Source organism: Pelophylax lessonae (genome assembly GCF_965119305.1).
Source record: "Pelophylax lessonae genome assembly, chromosome: 7".
Taxonomy (NCBI): Eukaryota; Metazoa; Chordata; class Amphibia; order Anura; family Ranidae; genus Pelophylax; species Pelophylax lessonae.
This window is the reverse complement of record NC_138774.1, coordinates 271,794,355-271,814,028: the sequence shown is the minus strand read 5'-3', so window position 1 is coordinate 271,814,028 and position 19,674 is coordinate 271,794,355. Positions and strand designations below refer to the sequence as shown.

At 44.7% G+C, this 19,674-nt stretch overlaps 1 protein-coding gene across 1 annotated transcript in view; it reads left to right on the top strand.

Annotated features, from left to right (window-relative positions):
- Positions 1-19,674, top strand: part of ODF2 (outer dense fiber of sperm tails 2) — a 99,600-nt gene that overhangs the window by 26,836 nt on the left and 53,090 nt on the right. Inside the window, exons 6-12 of the mRNA XM_082263945.1 lie at positions 2,095-2,224; positions 3,107-3,238; positions 5,396-5,470; positions 8,965-9,036; positions 9,124-9,240; positions 13,140-13,325; positions 18,664-18,773. Of these exons, the coding sequence (XP_082120071.1) occupies positions 2,095-2,224; positions 3,107-3,238; positions 5,396-5,470; positions 8,965-9,036; positions 9,124-9,240; positions 13,140-13,325; positions 18,664-18,773 (822 nt within the window). The remainder of the gene's footprint in view (positions 1-2,094; positions 2,225-3,106; positions 3,239-5,395; positions 5,471-8,964; positions 9,037-9,123; positions 9,241-13,139; positions 13,326-18,663; positions 18,774-19,674) is intronic.

The window sequence follows — 19,674 nt, the reverse complement described above, 5'->3', positions numbered from 1 at the left end:
CACAGGCAAAGCGACGTAGGGGTACGTCGCTAGCCTGTGAGGTTCTAGGGAGCGAGCGCGCGCCGCCGCCAGAGGCGTGCTCCCGCTCACTGACACCCCCCCCCCCCCCCGCGCGTGTAAGCGGCGGACCCGATGTCCGCCGCTCACTCGCGATCGTCGGTTACACCGGGAGAAAGGCAGGTGGCTGTTGTAAACAAAGCCGCCTGTCATTCTCCCTGGTGTAACAGCAGAGATCATACAGTCCTGCTATGTAGGACCGTAGATCTCTGCTGTTACATGAAAAGCCACATCCAATCACAGTAAGAATCGCGCCCCTAGGGACACACTTAACCCCTCCTTCTCTAATAAAGTTAACCCCTTCCCTGCCAGTGTCATTGTTACAGTAACAGTGCATATGTATAGCATTTATTACTGTAGTAATGTCACTGGTACCCCCAAAAGTGTCAAAAATGTCAGTCAGGGGTCCGATCTGTCCGCCACAATCCCGCAAAAAAAAAAATCGCAGATCGCCACCATTACTCGTTAAAAAAAAAACAATAAAAATGACAAAAATCTTTCCCTTAGTAAACGCAATAACTTTTGCGCAAACCAATCAAAATATGCTTTTTGCGATTTTTATTTATTTTTTTAACCACTTAAGCCCCGGAAGATTTTACCCCCATTCCTTTAACGGACAATTGCGCGGTCGTGCGACGCTGTACCTAAACAAATTTGGCGTCCTTTTTTTCCCACAAACAGAGCTTTCTTTTGGTGGTATTTGATCACCTGTGCGATTTTTTGATCACGCGCTATAAACAAAAAAAAAGCGTCAATTTTGCAAAAATAGCAATATTTTTCACATTTTTTTATATGAAATTCCCCCCCAAAAAAATGTAAAAATCAAAATTTTTTAACATTTTCGGCCAATTTGTTTTATGCTACCTATGTTTGGTAAAAAAAAATCGCAAAAAGCGTATTTTGATTGGTTTGCGCAAAAGTTATCGTGTTTACTAACAAAGGGAAAGATTTTTGTAATTTTTGTTGTTTTTTTTTTTTAACGCGTAATGGCGGCGATCTGCGATTTTTTTTTTTTTTTTTTTTTTTTGCGGTACTGCGACATTGCGGCGGACAGATCGGACCCTTGACTGACATTTTTGACACTTTTGGGGTTACCAGTGACATTTCTACAGTAATCAGTGCTGTATATATGCACTGTTACTGTAAAAATACACTGGTAGTGAAGGGGTTAACTTTATTTGGGAGGGAGGGGCTGTGTGTGTCCCTAGGGGTGTGCTTTCTACTGTGATTGGCTGTGGCTTGAGCTGTAAGGACACTGATCAACGGATCTACATAGTAGATCCATGTGATCAGTGTCTTTACAGCGAGGAGAATGACAGGTGGCTTGTTTACACAAGCTGCCTGACATTCTCCCTCTCCCCCGCCGATCGCCGAGTGGCCGGCGGACATCGGGTCCGCTGGTCACACGCGCGGGGGGGTCCGTGACCATGCGGGAGCTGGAGCGCGCCTCCGGGGGCGCGCGCTCGCTCCCTAGACCCTCACAAGCAAGCGACGTAGCCCTACGTTAGTTTGCCTGTGAGGGGCTGACCGCCGACGTAGATAGTCGTGCGGCGGTCGGCAAGTGGTTAACCAAACATATGTAGCAGAAAACAAATTGGCCTAAAATGTTAAAAAATTTTGATTTTTTTTTTGGGGAATTTCATATAAAAAAAATGTGAAAAATATTGTTATTTTTGCAAAATTGTCGCTCTTTTTTTGTTTATAGCGCATGATCAAAAAATCACACAGGTGATCAAATACCACCAAAAGAAAGCTCTGCTTGTGGGGAAAAAAGGACGTCAATTTCATTTGGGTACAGCGTTGCACGACCGCGCAATTGTCCGTTAAAATCACACAGTGCCGAATCGCAAAATAGGCCCTGGTCAGGAAGGGGGTAAAATCTTCCGGGGCTTAAGTAGTTAAGGAACCCTCCCATTGGCCTCTAGCAACTGACAGACAGAAATAAAAACATGAACGGGTTTCTGACTCTCCTCTACTAATCTAATGGACAGCTGTTACAATTGCTTATTGTATAATTTGATATACATTGCATTTTAGGAGGCAAAAACAGCTGCTGCAGCAAGAACAGTCTCATCTGCTTGCCAAGCTGGTGGAAGCGGAGATGGACGGGGCAGAGGCATCAAGACAAGTGAACTTACTGCAGGACACCATCACTCAGATGAAGCAGGTCAGTGACTTGCATAGTAGTGGGCCAGAATTGAGCTATTTTGTATATTATCCCTCCCCTCATGCCAGGGTACTGGGTGTAATCCTAGACTCTGACCTGTCCTTTCAGCCCCAAATCCAATCAAAAACTTGTAGACTTCACCTCCGCAACATCTCTAAAATTCGCCCCCTTTTTAACAACTGAAACCACCAAGCTACTCATTCACTCCCTTCTTATTTCTCGCCTCGACTACTGCAACTCCCTTCTCATAGGCCTAACACTTCATAGGCTATCCCCTCTTCAGTCCATCATGAATGCTGCTGCCAGGCTTATCCACCTTACCAACCGCTCAGTGTCTGCCTCCCCTCTCTGCCAATCCCTACACTGGCTCCCGATTGCCCAGCGAATTAAATTCAAAATACTAACCATAACATACAAAGCCATTCACAACTCTGCCCCGAGCTACATCACCAATCTTGTCTCCAAATATCACCCAAACTGTCCTCTCCGCTCCTCTCAAGACCTCCTACTCTCAAGCTCCCTTGTCTCCTCCTCTCATTCTCCAGGGCCTCTCCCATCCTCTGGAACTCTCTACCTCAACCTGTACGGCTATCTCCTATTCTAGCTGCTTTCAGGCGACCCCTGAAAACTCATCTCTTCAGGGAAGCCTATCACACCTCCAACTAATCTGCCATTAGCTCATTCCCTACTGTTACAACCTCTTGTACCACCTGCCCCACCCTATTAGATTGTAAGCTTTTCTGAGCAGGGTTCTCTTAATCCTCTTGTATTTTATTGTATTGTCTCCCTCTAAAATTGTAAAGCGCTGCGTAAACTGCTGGCGCTATAGAAATCCTGAATAATAATATTAGCTTCATCTGTGATCACTTTTGTCCTTTGCAGGAGAAGAGATTGAACTCCACAGACATGAACCTCCTCACCCGGCAGAAGGAGGTTTTATTAGAGAAGTTGAACACATTCGAAGAGACCAATAGGACCCTGAGGACTTTGCTCAGGGAACAACACAGCAGAGAGGTAAGGTCTGACCTGATTAATGGAAACATATGCTGGTTTCCATTGCTTCCCAATTCACTGTAGTCACATAGAACAGCTTGGTCACCAACTAGGGTTGCCATCTCATCCCTTTAAACCAGGGCACACATTAATTGCACAGGTTCTGTGGCTGATTAAGGTGGTAATTAAACTCACTTGGTGCCTTATGTGCATTATATCAGCCTCAGAACCTGTGTAATTCATATGTGTCCTGGATTAAAGGGATGAGGTGACAACCCTATCACCAACCCGCCCTAGCCTGGCAATTGGGCAATGAAGGAGTCCTCAGAATAGCTAACATTAATGCCCCTCCCTCTGCCAGTCTGTGCCCTGATGTGCAGACTATTACAGGAAGCTAGTATGACAGATTCCGATACCAAAAATACAGTATATAGAATACACTTGCTGAATTCTAGACAGATATAGAAACAACAGTCAATGTAGAGATGTGCTGACTGGAAAATCAGTATTGGGCCATCCACACTATACAATTGTCTTTAGAGTTTTTTCCTTTAGATTTACCAAAACCATATAATATGAGGTCAAATCTAAACAATTTCAATTTGTATGCAATCGGGTCGGCCCTTGCACTACATAGTTGAAGGTGAATCTAAAGGAAATCTACCAACAAAAGTTGTATAGTGTGTATCCAGCTTAAAGCGGAGTTCCACCCTGGGAAAGTTTTTTTTTTTTTATAAAAATACCCCCGGGACAGTCAGGGCTAGTGCATTCCACAATGGCTAGCCTCTGATCTGTCCCGGGTTGCACTTACCTTTTAGAAGAAATACTTACCTTGAAAATGTATTGTCCAGCGCTGCCATCTCAGGTGTGGGCAGCTTGAAGCCAGCGCGATCCTCTTCTGCATCCTCTTCCGTCTTCTTCGGTCCCACGATGCACTGCACCGGCCCCGCCGTCACTTCCGGTGCCGCATCGTCATCCCCGCACAGCTTCTGGGCATGCCCAGAAGCTGTTTAGCAAGGTATGACGGCGCCTGCACCGGAACTGACGTCGGGGCCGGTGCAGGCGCATTGATTCCTGGGAGCGATGACGTTCAGCTCCCAGGAATCATTGCAAGCCAGGAAGTGACGAATCGCCGTGGCCGCCGAGGGGAGGAAGAAGAAGTAAGGTAAGTATATTATCTTCTAAACCAGGTAAGTAAAAAAAAAAAAAATTGCGATTATCCATTTGTTTTTCAGGTGACCCCGGAGCAAGAAGATGGAGGTAAGTATAATTTTAGGGTGGAACTCCGCTTTAAGTGCTTTATCTATTGCAAAGAATGGGGGAGATTTGCTAAGACTGGAGCACTCAGAATCCGGTGTCAGCTGTGCATGGTAGCCAGTCAGCTTCTAACTTCAGCTTGTTCAATTAAAGGGATTGTAAAGGCAGAAGGTGTTTTTGTTTTTTTTCCTATCTTGATGCATTCTATGCATTAAGATAAAAAAAACCTTCTGTGTGCAGCAGCCCCCCCTAATACTTACCTGAGCCCATCTTTATCCAGCGATGTTGCAGGAGTTTCTCAGCTGCCCGGGACTTCCCTCATTGGCTGAGAGAGCAGTGTGGTGCGATTGGCTCCCGCTGCTGTCAGTCAGCCAATCAGGAGAGAAGGGGGGACAAGCCGGGTCACAGTTCTGTGTCTGAATGGACACAGGGAGCTGTGACTCGGCTCGGGTGCCCCCCATAGCAAGCTGCTTGCTGTGGCGGCATTCAACAGGAGGGGGGGCAGGAACACAAAAGAGGGACCCGGGAAGAGGAGGATCGAGGCTGCTCTGTGCAAAACCATTACACAGAGCAGGTAAGTATAACATGTTTGTTTTTAAAAAAAAACAAAAACAAAAATAGACTTTACAATCACTTTAAGCTTTGAAAATAAAACCTGGAAGCTGATTGGTTTATATGCAGAACTGCACCACATTTTGCACTCTCCAGTTTTAGTAAATCGACCCCACTGTGCCTGAATTTGTCTTCTATCAGGCTTTATAACCCTCTGCTTGGTAGTGCATAACCTGGGTCAGGCAGTGCCAGAACTAGGAATTAGCTAAGGTTGGCCTGAGGTTATTCTATATTTTTATTTGGATAAATGCTAGAGACAATGGAAATGATCTATTCAATATGATTCTATAGTCTTCTTTTATTTTACAGACAGAAACCCACCGGCTGTTGGAGCAGAAAGAGCTTTTACTGAAGAAGCTGTCTGATGCTGACACAGAGAGAGCAGTATGTGCTATTGATTTATAAAATGAACCATTTTCTGTTTCCTATAAAGAGGGCCATCTGCCTTTAGCAAGACCCGTAGCTGCAGTTCCAGCTAATAATGTCTGCTACTGTGGCTGCTCCGCTTTAATTGAGGAAACTTGCTCTGAGAATATATACTGACTGCATGGGCGTCCGCAGAACTTTTTCCAGGGAGAGGCATAATTTTAAGGTCAGCCATGCTCTGCCCCTTTTTAAAATTGTCATGGGGGGGGGGGGGGGGGCTAGTAATTATCACATAAATCGCAGGCATTCAAAGGTTAGAGAAACCTGATGCAAAAGCAAAGCTGACCCTCTCTGTTTTGGGTCCGTGCAGGCGGTGCATGCAGGCACATGACGTCAGTACGCGCTGTGCCTCTGTGCACGGGGCCACAAATATCCTCAATTTTGCTTGCCCTGGGCTCCCCCCCTCTCCTGGAATGATAGCGCTGGGGGCTGAGGACAGTGGTCCACATGGCTGCTGATGTCAGTCACTGCATGAGCCGCGACTCGCTAATATTTCTTTTTAAAGGGGTAAAATAACCTGCTCTTTACCAGTTTTCAGAGCGCTGACCGCCGCTCACGTGACCCGCCCCCTCTCTCCTCCTCTCGGCCTCTCCTCCTCCCCTCCCGACTGATGTCAGCGGGGAATCCTCAGCCCCACCCACTGCAGGCAACTGTCAGACAGGGAGAGGAGAGAGCTGGCGGGTCACATGAGCAGCGATCGACACTCTGAAAACTGATAAAGAATGGCTTATTTTTTTTAAAACCCAGACACAGAGGCACAGGCACACAGGAATATTAAACAGACCAGACAGGATAGTATAAAGTGGCTTAAAACCACTTTAAAGGGGAAGTTGAGATTCCAGAGAGGGGGGGCACTTGCCCCTCCATGCGGACGCCCATGACTGACTGTCATTGCTAAACTCTCTTTTTGAAAACTCTGGTTGCTGGCTGTTTTGATGAGTGATTGGCTTCAATATTTTGAGTCAGTTACATGGAACAAGTATGCAGGTCAGGAGTTCTGACTTTTTTTCGTGCATATTTATGAGTTTTTATCAATGCAAAGCAGAAAAACCGAAATAAATGGAACATTCCATTACATAGTAGGTTTGGCCTCACAGTGGTGGAATGATAGTAAATGACTATGAGGCTGAATGGGGAGCACACTTGAGCTCCAGGGTTACAGAAAGGCAAGCCATAGATGATTTGATTTATTTTTTTCCTGCAACTATGGGTTGCAGGGAGTTCAGCCGATGGATCAACTGCAGGTCAAGCAATAGATCAGCTTCAGTACAACAGGGCTGCCCATACATGGATCAAATCTGGCCGGTCCCTGCTGAACCAACCGAGATTTTATCCATCCATGCCTGGCTTAAGAGAGCAACAGGTGTTAGTGGAGGTCCAGAGGCCTCTGCCTGGTGGAAATTACATTATACTTCCCACATAAAACTAGTAATGCTGTACCTAAGAGAACTTACTAAACAATATGTAATAGCAACTGACTAGTATTATTCGGTTTGTGGTGAGGAAAATTGAACGTAGAGTCCTGAGATTTCTCGGATTTCACAAATGGCAAACGAATGCAGCCAGAGACAGCCAGGCAATTTTTAGGTGGCCAGCAGTGGCAGCCTCTGCAAATCCCTCAGTACATGGTTCTCCTTAATAGATATTTAAAGTGTTGTGGTTGGTGCCTTAGCTACTACTACCCTATTCACTCATCACTACGAATAGCTACCTTATGCCGGCCATAGACAGGCCACCTCTGGAGGAAGTCTATTCTACATTTTCACAGCTCTTACTGTGAAGAAACCTTTCCGTATTTGGAGACAAAATCTCTTTTTCTCTAGACTTAAAGAATGCCCCCCTGTGATGACCTTAACCACTTCTGGACCGGAAGGATTTGCCCCCTTAATGACCAGGCCCTATTTTGCGATTCGGCACTGCGTTAATTTAACAGACAATTGCGCGGATGTGCGACTCTGTACCCAAACGAAATTTACGTCCTTTTTTTTCCCCACAAATAGAGATTTCTTTTGGTGGGATTTGACCACCTGTGCAATTTTTATTTTTTGCGCTATAAACAAAATAAGAGCAACAATTTTGAAAACAAAAACAATATTTTTCACATTCTGCTATATAACATTCCCAAAAAAAAAAAAAGTCAAATTTTTTTTTAACATTTTAGGCCAATTTGTTTTCTTCTGCATATTTTTGGTAAAAAAAAGCAATAAGCGTATTTTGATTGGTTAGCGCAAAAATTATCAAGCCTACTAGGTACTGGAAAGATTTTTCATTTTTAATGTTTTTTTTTTTTTCCTTTTTTTACTAGTAATGATGGCGATCTGCGATTTTTTTTTTTTTTTTTTTGCAGGACTGCGACATTGCGGTGGACAGATCGGACCCCTAACTGACATTTTTTACACTTTTGGGGGTACCAGTGACATTACTACAGTAATCAGTGCTAAAAATATGCACTGTTACTTTAATAATGACATTGGCAGGGAAGGGGTTAACAGTATGTGATCAAGGGGTTAAATGTGAGCCTAGGGGAGTGATTCTAACTGTATGGGGGTTGGGCTTCTGAGATGACCATAGAGACCTGTGATCCTATATAGAAGGATCACAGGAGCTCTGTGATCATTTCATGGAGAAGAACGGTCAGATGTGTTTACAACGGTTTACCGTCCTTCTCTCTCAGCGGGGAGCGATCGTGGGTGTTAGGTGGCAATCGGAGCCGCCTGGCACCCGCATCGGCTTCCTGGCTGACGATCGGGGGCGGGAGCATGCCACCGGCAATGCGCGCTCGCCCCTAGCTCCTCCCAGGCGAGCGATGTATACCTACGTTGTTTTGCCTGTAGGAGCCAGCTTGCTGCAGTAAATATACACAACGTGGTCGGCAAGTGGTTAAAGGGATTGTAAAGGTTTGTTTTTAACAAATAACAAACATGTTATGCTTACCTGCTCTGTGCAAGGGTTTTGCACGGAGCAGCCCCGATCCTCCTTTTCTGGGGTGCCCCAGCGGTGCTCCTGGCCCCTCCTCTTCATCGTGTGCCCCTATGGAGAGCTGCTTTCCATGGGGGCACTCAAGAGTCCCACTGCTGCATCCATTGACACAGACAGCAGGACTCGGCCCTGCCCCCGCGTCGCTGGCATGGAGGGAAGTATGAAGGTTGTGTTTTTTTTTTTTTTTTAAACCCCATACTGATCCTTAAATCAGATTTCCTCTGGCTGCGACTTGATGGACTTAAAAGCACAAAATGTGACTTGCGGGTTTTTTTTTTTCCTTCTTTTGATTTTTAAATCAAAAAAACAGTAACAACTTTAACCCATTGGATTTTATTAGGTTTGATGACAATTTTATTCAATCGATGTTCTGATTTATCAAATCAGTACATATGAGACCAGCTTAGGATAAACCATAAAGTTGCTGCTGCGTCTTCTACCTTTGTTCTAATTCTTTATATTTTTGGTTACAGCATCTCCAACTGAGGCTTCATGAGCGAGACAAGGAGATTGAAGATCTGCGGGTTCAGCTAAAGACAGAAAAGGTCTGAAAAGCATTTTTTTTTTTCTCCTTTTATTTTTTGCCAGTGTTTTCTAGTTTATATTCTGTAATCATGCCTGTTGTTCCATAGGATCTAGCTAGAACATCGACTGAATATTCTAAGTCTTTAGAAGCAACAAGAGCTCACTTACAAGGGCAGCTGAGGAGCCGCGAGGCTGAAAATAACCGCCTCTCCGTTCAACTTAGGGTAAGTGTAAATGGGTTCAGGCTAAATATTTCATGTAGGGCTGGACAAAACATTTTTTTAGTTTTGGATAGAGTGGAGAACGGTTAGAACCCTTCAGATTTTTGCTGCTATCTGGGGCTCTGTTGTAGAGATTTCTATTCACTTCCTATACTGCTGACAGCTCCTCAGACTGCTGCTGCTTCTTTCTTTGTATTACCGCGCTCAAATTAAACACAAAAAAATTGAAGTATCAATCGAATATAAAAAGTGAAAATTCCGTGAAGAGTGATATATATATATACAAGGCTTTTTTTCTTAGAGAATAGGTGCAGGAACTCCTCCCTTCTGAGTCACCCCTTAACTTCATCCCCCTACACACCCTCGAGCACCATTCCTTGGTTTCACCTCCTACCCACCTCCCAGTACCACCCCTTTTAGAGAATTAACGATAACAAGAAAGGCAATATAATAGATCTAGAAACAATGGACACCTCAGCGACAATAGATCCATCCCTGCAACAATGGACTTCCAACATCCAGCATCAATAGCCTCTCCAGCAGCATTAGGCCCCTCCCTCAACAGTAGATCCCTCCCAGCAATAATTGATTCCCCGCAACATGATACCCCACCAGCAACAACAGACTTCCCCAGCAACAATAGACCCTCTGCACAAATAGATCCCCTCCAGCAGCAAATAGATCCCGTCCAGCAGCAAATGGATCCCCTCCAGCAACACTAGATTCCCCAGTAGCCAGCATCAATAGACCCTCCAGCTGCCAGCAACAAAGACCCCTCCCTCAACAATAAATCCCTCCCAGCAACAACTGACCCACCAGCAGCAAAAGACCCACCCCATCAACAATAAATCCCTATGAGCAACAGAAGACCTCCCCAGCAACAATAGACTCCGATCCTCTGCAGCAATAGATTCCCTATTAGCCAGCATCAATAGACCCTCCAGCACCCCTTGCCATTACATACATGCAGTTCTGGAGGTGCCGGAACTGCGTTCCCCCGCGTTCCCGCTGAAAAAAAGCCCTGTGTGTGTGTGTGTGTGTGTGTGTATATATATATATATATATATATATATATATATATATCCAACGTGAATAATAATGTCTATATCCAGACAAAAGTGCTTCAGTGCCCGTATCCTCAGATGAGTATGGTGGGTTTACAAAACCATTCAAGGAAATCCATTCAGTGGGTATGTGCTGTCCTTCACCTCCACCACATGCACGGCCCACTTACCAGATAACCCTTAGGGTATAGTGTTACAGCATTATAGCAGCGGGTTATAGACCTTCATGGCACCCTGTATTACTTGCAGTCCTAACCCTTCTACATTTATGAGGGTCTCCACAGTGGAAGCACATGCATTCTAATGGATAGATGAGGGGCAGGTGGGCCTGGAGGTAGCCCAGTCCTCCCCACTCCCCAAAGGGGGAGGGGCACCATGGACATCCAGCACATAGCACACTGGCAGCAAAGGTGTCCACTGTGTCCCCCCCACCAATATTACTCCAGTAACAAAGAAATAGCCCCTGCCCCCATCTATAACTGGCCTTCACAGCAAGGAGCACATGGACGGGCAAAAGCATGAAAGACAAAAACAGAGGAAATTCCCAGCTCAACTCACCAAGCAGTCTGCTTACCAACCGAATTAACCTGTCCAACAGTATGCATTAAAAACAGGGGTTTAGTTGACACACATTTGCAAATGCATGCATAAGCAGCAAGGCCACATCCCGGCACCCTGTATTACTTGCAGTCCTAACCCTTCCACATTTATGAGGAGCTCCACAATGGAAGCACATGCATTCTATTGGGTAGATGAGGGGCAGGTGGGCCTGTATTACGGTACTTAACTTACCCTCACTCACTGGCTCAGTCTTCTTCTTCTCTCCGGCGCTCTGGGCTGAGTGGTCCTTCAATTAGAATAGGCAAAACTTTTTTTTTTTCATTTTGGATAAAGTAATGAAGTGTTATAACTCTTTTCTGTTTTTTTTTTTATTTTATTTGCAATCTGTGTCCCAGTGGGGAGATTAAAGTTTTACTAAGCCCACAACAGAAAATTCAGTCTGTATATGCAGTAAAGCACGCTTGTTATACTCACTGTGGAACCTAAGGGTTTAATCCTCTCTATTGTGTATAAAGGCTGTGTGAGCCTATCTTCTCTGATCCTCCCTTTCACAGCAAGTGAGAAAGGGGGTGCCAAGTTAGGACCCCGAAGATAAATTATCACAGGATCATACTCTTCACTTCAGTGGCAAGGGGAAGCAGTGGCCTTGCCACACACTACAGCTAGTTGTCCTCAGATTTGTTCATAGTTCATAGTTGGAGTATCCCACTCATCTCTTCTCCCATCCCAGTTCTAAATAAAACACAAGAACCAAATTCCCTGGACTGTTCATTGTCTGAGCCAAGGACTTAGTGATACGTTTTATAGACTGTTGCTACGGGTAACCCAGGGGCATCCAGAAAGTGCAATTCTCAGCAGGGCTACACCTAGAACCTTCACTTCTGCCTGACTTGAGGCTAAACTCTCACTGATTTACAGTCCAGTGCCAAAGCTTCAGCTCCTAGTAGAGATTTCCACATTGGACTTGTGGGTGCAATATGGGTCTGTGGGTCGGGCCTATCTCCAAGTCATGCAAAAAGCTAATCCATAAACTATGCAAAAGATCCACATTGACCTGCCCACATTTCCACCTCTGCAAGGTAGTATCCTTTTCCATAAGGTGGAGCATGACATGATGCTGAAGGTACACTAGCAGGGGCGTATGTATTATTAACCACTTAAGCCCCGGAAGATTTTACCCCCTTCCTGACCAGGGCCTATTTAGCGATTCGGCACTGCGTGAATTTAACGGACAATTGCGCCGTCGTGCGACGCTGTACCCAAATTAAATTGACGTCCTTTTTTTCCCACAAACAGAGCTTTCTTTTGGTGGTATTTGATCACCTGTGCGATTTTTTTGATCATGCGCTATAAACAAAAAAAAAGAGCGACAATTTTGCAAAAATAACAATATTTTTCAAATTTTTTTATATGAAATTCCCCCCAAAAAAATTTAAAAATCAAAATTTTTTTAACATTTTAGGCCAATTTGTTTTCTGCTACATATGTTTGGTAAAAAAAAAAAAAAATTGCAAAAAGCGTATTTTGATTGGTTTGCGCAAAAGTTATTGCGTTTACTAACTAAGGGTAAGATTTTTGTCATTTTTATTGTTTTTTTTAACGAGTAATGGCGGCGATCTGCGTTTTTTTTTTTTTTTTTTTTTTTTTTGCGGGACTGCGACATTGCGGCGGACAGATCGGACCCTTGACTGAGATTTTTGACAATTTTGGGGGTACCAGTGACATTACTACAGTAATCAGTGCTATACATATGCACTGTTACTGTAAAAATGACACTGGCAGGGAAGGGGTTAACTTTATTTGAGAAGGAGGGGTTAAGTGTGTCCCTAGGGGGCGTGCTTCTTACTGTGATTGGACGTGGCTAGTGATGTAACAGCAGAGATCTACGGTCCATAGCAGGACCGTATGATCTCTGCTGTTACACAGGGGAGAATGACAGGCGGCTTTGTTTACACTAGCCGCCTGCCTTTCTCCCGGTGTAACCGACGATCGCGAGTGAGCGGCGGGCATCAGGTCCGCCAATCACACGTGCGGGGGGGGGGGCTGTGAGCAAGCGGGAGCGTGCCTCCAGCGGCGCGCGCTCGCTCCCTGGAGCCTCACAGGCTAGCGACGTAGATCTACGTCGCTTTGCCTGTGAGGGGCTGATTGCCGACATAAATAGTCGTTCGGCAGTCGGCAAGTGGTTAAAAAATTAGCAATAGCGACCAATCAAGATTTGTCTTTTAATCAATGGCAAATAATGTTTAATAAACAAGTATTATTTATCTGTCCCTTTAGAATATGGAGCACAACGAAGCTCGGCACAAAGAAGAAATGAAATTATTGACTGTTCAGTTAGATGATCAGAGACAGCGAGTGGAGCCAGAGAAAGAAGCTCTGAAGAGATCCGTTCGTGTCCAGAAACATCGAGCCGAAAGAAGTGAGGAGAAAGTGCAACTGCTCAGCACTCAGCTGATGGAGAAGGTGATGCATAGAGCGTATAATAGGTGTCAGAGGAACAATGGTTCACATAGCAATCAATCAGCATGTTTCTTATATAGGGTGGGCTAGTGGGCATTCCAAGCTGTTTGCTATAGAGCGCCAAAATGTTTTTTCCTCAAGACTCATTCAGATATGAAGCTTAGTGTAAAGATTTTGTACCTTACCCTATAGGCTTTGGCCATGTAGGTCTTGGGGCCCATTCACAACAGAAACGGCAAATAACTGCATGTTTTTGACTTTTGAAACACGCATGATGTGTGTTTCAATGCATTTTGCATGCGTTTAGCATTTTGCTCTAAGTTTTTGAGCTTGGCTTTCTTGGCTTAAAGGGGCACAGTGCGTTTGTAGGGTGCTCCCTGCATTTGCGGTGCGGAAACATGCAGCATGCTCTTTTTGTTTTTTAAAGAGGAAGTAAACCCTCCTCTGCAACTTTTACCTATAGGTAAGCCTATGATAAGGCTTACCTATAGGTACTGTAAATATCTCCTAAACATGCACCGTTTAGGAGATATTTACCTTACATGCAGCCAGTGACATCACTGGCGCATGCGCTCTGAAGGAACGGCCGCTGGTGCCGTTCCTTCAGAGCCCCGTGCCGCGACCGTCGGCTCCCGCGTGGGAGTGACGTCCCCGCGGCTCCGGCCAATCAGATGGCCAGATGCTGCGATCCCGGAAGACGGGCGACTGAACATGTCACCCGTCATACAGGTAAGCGGGCGGCACGGCGGGGGCTTGTTCTAAGGTAAGTATTTCATAATGAGCTAGTATGCGATGCATACTAGCTCATTATGTGTTTCTCTTTTAGGTTGAAAAAAAAACTTTTAATGGTTGTTAAATTACAACCTCTTTAACTGTGCTAAACTGCACTGCAATGATGTGAACTATGCCCATAGAATTACCTTGATTTTGGGCTGTCAATGCAGTTTGAGTGCAGTTCAAAATGCAGCCAACTGCATTCGGTGTGAAAGGGCCCTTAGGCCCCTTTTGCACAGGCAGACCGTTCAGATCCACCTGTCCGTTTTTTTGGCGGATCTGAACGGATGCCTCAGGTATCTCTATGGGGCATCGGATGTCAGCGGAGACAAATCTGGACGGATGGAAACCCTATTTTCCATCCTTCCAGCGGATCGGATGAGAACAGACAGTCGGTCCGTTCCCATCCGATTCCCCCATAGAGGACAGCAGGGATCTGACAGCTCTGTCTCTGCACACAGCGCGGAGACAGAGCTGCCATCCGCCTGCTCAGCAGGGGATCGACGGATCGATCCCCCGCTGAGAAAAACAGAGTCCGCCGACGGATTCCCCTGTGTGAAAGGGGCCTGAGGAACTACAAGTCTCAGCATGCTTTGGTAAATTATGAACTATAATTTATAGGTCTGAATTTAGAGCTGTGATCCTTCCAACATCTACTTACTGATTCCTCCCCTCTCCCCAGTGCTCTTGCATCTTATAACCTCAGATCACGTATGGAGGCTTTTGAATGGTCATCTTCATTTTGTACTTTTAACATGTTTACTTTTTTAAGTTTAAAAAAATGCAGGGTTTACAGACTTCCAGCTATTCCATCATGCCTGCTGTCTCAGCGGGCGTTTATTAAAATTAGTGATCGACCGATATTGTTTTTTCGTTGCCGATACCGATATTTTGGCCAATGCATATCGGTATTGGCCGATATTTTTGTACAATTAAAAAAATATATATATTTTTTTTTTTTTGACAGGTACTTTTGTGGCGGGATCTGGGGGTCTAAAAGACCCCAAACCCCTCCTCTGCACTAAAATTGCCAAGTTTGAGCTGTTTTGAATGCTGCCATTTTTTTTAATCTGGCGCCAGACAGTACCCGTCATGACATAAGTAAAAAACTATAAAATCGGCGCTCAATTGATCCCCAATAAAACTTGATAAGAGAACACACTTAAAATATACACATCAATAATAAAATCTGTGACATCAAATAAATAGTGATGTGATAAAGTGCATAAGTGCCAAAAGTGCATAAAAATGCATAAACGTGTGTATAGGACTGAAATAGATAGCAGCAAAGAAATAAACCAATGATAAACGAGCAAGTGTCACTGAAAAGAAAAAAGTGACAGTGAAGAAAGTGCCAAAGTGATGGTAAACTGATCAAAACACCAACAAGGTATGATCAAAAAAAGGTAAAAAAAGAGGTAAAAAAAATAATAAATACACAGTAGTAAAAACCAGTAGATAACTGTGTAATAAATGGACTGTGACTGTATATAAATAACAGAAAATGTATAAATAGAACAAAGATGCAAATAAATCAACCCAAATGATCCAAAAAGTGAGGGTAAAGGCACATATAAATAAATACGTATGAACAAATGTTCATAAGCAATTCATAAGTTCATAAATAAATGCAAATTCTATAAAAAGGTGCTGATGTGCAAGAAATTGCCGAATGTGCGGAAAACCGTGAACAATCACAAGGTGCTGGAAACTGCTTTTTGTGTGGTGGTGAGCATATATCCTTAAATGAGTGCAATGGCCGCTCACCTCCAAAACACTCTTAAAGAGTGTTTGTACCAATAGGTAGCAGGGTCTCCAATAGGGTAGTGAATGGTCCTGTGGTGGTCCCTTTAAGGCAGGCTGTAATGGTCCTTATGGGTAACCAGCATCAGACATCAGGGGAGACGGTATCCTAGGTGGGTTTTGAGGGTCAAACACCAAGTAAAGGGAAGGACTTCATAGTGTAGTATGTTTAAAATATGCAATTTATTTCAATAAAACATACGGGGATCAACTCACATTTATCTTCATAGGCAAACAGCATGTAGTACAATCAGTAGCGTGGCAAGCGGTATGGCGCTGCAATACACAGACATCCGGTCTCGGCCGCGGACCGGAAATGACGTCAGACGGCTTCTCCCGACGCGTTGCGTCACAGCGCAGCGTGACTTTATCAAGGGATCAAGTAACCTCCGGGGCCGATTCCGATATATCGGGAAAAGTGCATATCGGCCCCCCGATATATTGGCTTTGCCGATAATCTGTCGATCCCTAATTTAAATGCATATTATTTTAAAAGCAAGTACAGATTTAAAGCGTTTTGACATAGCAAGCTTGGTTAATGGAATGTCATTGGTTACATTCTGTAGCAGTATCACATATTTAACATTCAATTTACTATTCCATCTTGCTTTTTTTTTTTGACTGGGTCACCTAGGGGTTGATTTACTAAAACTGGAGCATACAAAATCTGGTGCAGCTATGCATAGAAACCAATCCGCTTCTGGGTGTTTTTTCGTCAAAGCTTATTTGAACAAGTTGAAGTTAGAAGCGGATTGGCTACTATGCAGCTGTATAACAAACAAAGGGTTGGGGGGGGAGCACACCCTGAACATGCATTTCTAAAGCTGGTGCTGCTATAAAAAGCAACATACATATAGAACTACAGAGGATAGCATACACATGCGAAAAGAAATGACTATCAAATATAACAAGGCAATCAAAATGAGTAAAAATGGGGATTTTGTCCCACCATATGGCCATATCGTGCTCAAGCCCACCACTACGTCAAAGTACCCCATTGTCAGTGGGTCCTACACTGTCCATAAAATGAAGGCTAAATCCAACCCCCCTAGTGTATCTAATCTATAGCAAGAAATGTTTAAGTTTCAGATTGTGTGGGGACCCCTATCAAGTTTTTATTGCTGTTTATGACCCCACTGGATAGTCCTGGTTAATAATAGGGAATCCCATATTTTACCAGTTGTTATAAGGGGTTGTAAACTTGAATCTTTGACTTAACCATAATAAGGCTTACCTATAGGTACTGTAAATATCTCCTAAATGGCCGTTTAGGAGATATTTACTATATATGCAGCGGATGACATCATTAGTGCGTTCCCGGGCCACCCAGGCCAATACTTCAGAATCATGTGCTGTAAGCGGCAGCTCCCCCGTGCATGCGCACCCGAAAGGAAGACGGGTGAAGATGGAAGCGGCCTCCAGCGACGACAGCGCATCGTTGGAAGGCTTTGTTTTCAGGAAAGTTTCACCTTGCAGGTCAGAAAGAAAAAAAAAAAGGCACCCAGCGGTTTACAACCGCTTTAACCAGCACAAGAGGTGAGGGGAAATCTAATGGAAACAATTGTCAGAGAGGAATTCTTCCTCACTCTAAGATTTTCTTTTACATTCCATTTAATCTTTCAGTTAAAACAGGACACAGACCGCACAAGATAAACTAACAGGGTTCTAGCTATGAATATTCACTCTCTTTGTCTGGGTTACCATTATCAGATACAGAAAATCATGAGAAATCTAATTATTTTAAAACAAAAATTGAAAATGTTTCAGTTGTGCAGAGGGTTTTTTTTTTTGCAATCTCTCTAACACGTAGGGTATGCCTGATCTAAAGGCAGTCCTAACAGGAGTGTAGCAATATAATATTACAGAGGAACTCTGGTAGGGATCGACCAATATCGTTTTTCATTGCCGATACCGATATTTTGGTCATCGCGTATCGCTATCGGCTGATATTTTCGTACATTTAAAAACATTTTTTTTTTTCTACTTGACAGGTACTCTTGTGGAGGGATATGGGGGTCTAAAAGACCCCAAACCCCTCCTCTGCACTTAAAAGCATTCAAAATGCCAGGTTTGGCTGTTTTGAATGCTGTCTTTTTTTTTAAATCTGGCGCCAGTACCTGGAAGGGACGTCATGACATCATGACATTATATGGAGACCCGATCAGAGTCTAATGTGGCTTTGATTGGGTCTTCGGCAGGCCTGCAGGCTGGTTGCCCGGGTCTCCCAGACGTCCCCTCCTGCTCCTTGTAATGACAACCAAGCAGCTTCTCAGCCACATCGGTTCTCATTACAAGACAGCCGACCGTCGGCTATGGATGCCGGTACCGGGGTGATGCCTCTAGCTGCAGGCATCACTCCGGTACAAGCACTTTCCCGAAATATCGGCAATATCGTTAACCTCAGGGGCCGATTCCGATATATCGGGGAAAGTGCATATCGGCCCCCGATATATCGGCTTTGCCGATAATCGGTCGATCCCTACTTTGTACGATCCTCATGTGAAGCTTGTATACTCTATGTTTAAAAAAAAAAAAAAATATCGCAAAAAAAAAAATTTTCAATGGGACACCTGTTAATTTTTATCTGTATAAAGTTAATAAACATAAAATGTAAAACCAGTTTGTTACTGTAATACCTGTCCAAGAGGGGATTTCCCTTGCTTTGGAGAGATTTCTTCTCACTTCCTGTTTTGTCTTCAAGCAGGCCCTTTCTGCAGATAGTTCCCAGAGTTTATCTAAAATAAATTATTTTTTCTTATGACAGAATGTTGAACTTTCTGCTACTTTGTCCAGCATGGAATCCCTGAAGAGCCGTTGCAACATGCTAACGAAAGACAAGAGCCAGTTGGAGAGTGAGGTCACCATGCTGAATGAGTAAGTTGGATGGTCAATGTGCTAACTGAGGGTTGGAGGAGGGTGGCAGAATATGGGGGACATCTATAACGGGGTGTGGATATACACATATATATATATAAATTAAGATTTGTGGGTGTTCAAAATAGTCTGATCTTCTTATCCATTGGGTTATACTGCCGTCTACAGGAGTAGGACACTAGGCAGAAAAAAAGTCTGGCTACACCTATGGACAGTCCCAGGGGGTATACCCCCTCTCTCTGATATAGGTACCCAGATTTTTTCTGCCTAGTCAGGAATAAGGACCTAGTTCCTTGCTTGGATCTCTGGTCCTGGCAAATCCTTTTTAGATAGATAGATATTTTTTTCTCCTGGTTTTTTCCTGTGAGATCTATAATCAACTGCTGGACTGGGCGACGGGCTGGATAATCTAGATCCAGTGGTCACCTCAGTCTGGCCAGCGCGTGCGCAAACCTCAGTTCCACACTAGGTTGGCCGCAACATAGCCCCACCAGACAGGGGCTGGCCTGCAAGTTAAATGCCTTGCGAGGTTGCATACGACCGGGTCTAGGCCCGAGTCGCAGCGTTCCTCCTGGCCGACAGCCCCCCATTTTGATGGTGAGGGGTGCTGTCTAGAGCCGTGCCCGCCTGATTCCTGGAATGGTGAGTAGCTGTCCCCCCTTTCCCCCTGGAGGGTTTTATGGTGGACGTGGGCCCCTCCATGGGACGGTTGGATCCCTGGGCTCCCCTCCTTCCTGTTAGGCACCACCCTCACCGGTCTGGTGGTTCCTGTGGGCCATATTACCCCCCAAATCCACCCCCCCCTTCACTGATGCTGGGGCTGTGGGGTGGCCTGGTCCACCCCCTGGGTTGGGGGCAGGGTGCTGTGCTGGCGCTGGGGGAGGAGGGGGTGCGCCGCCGG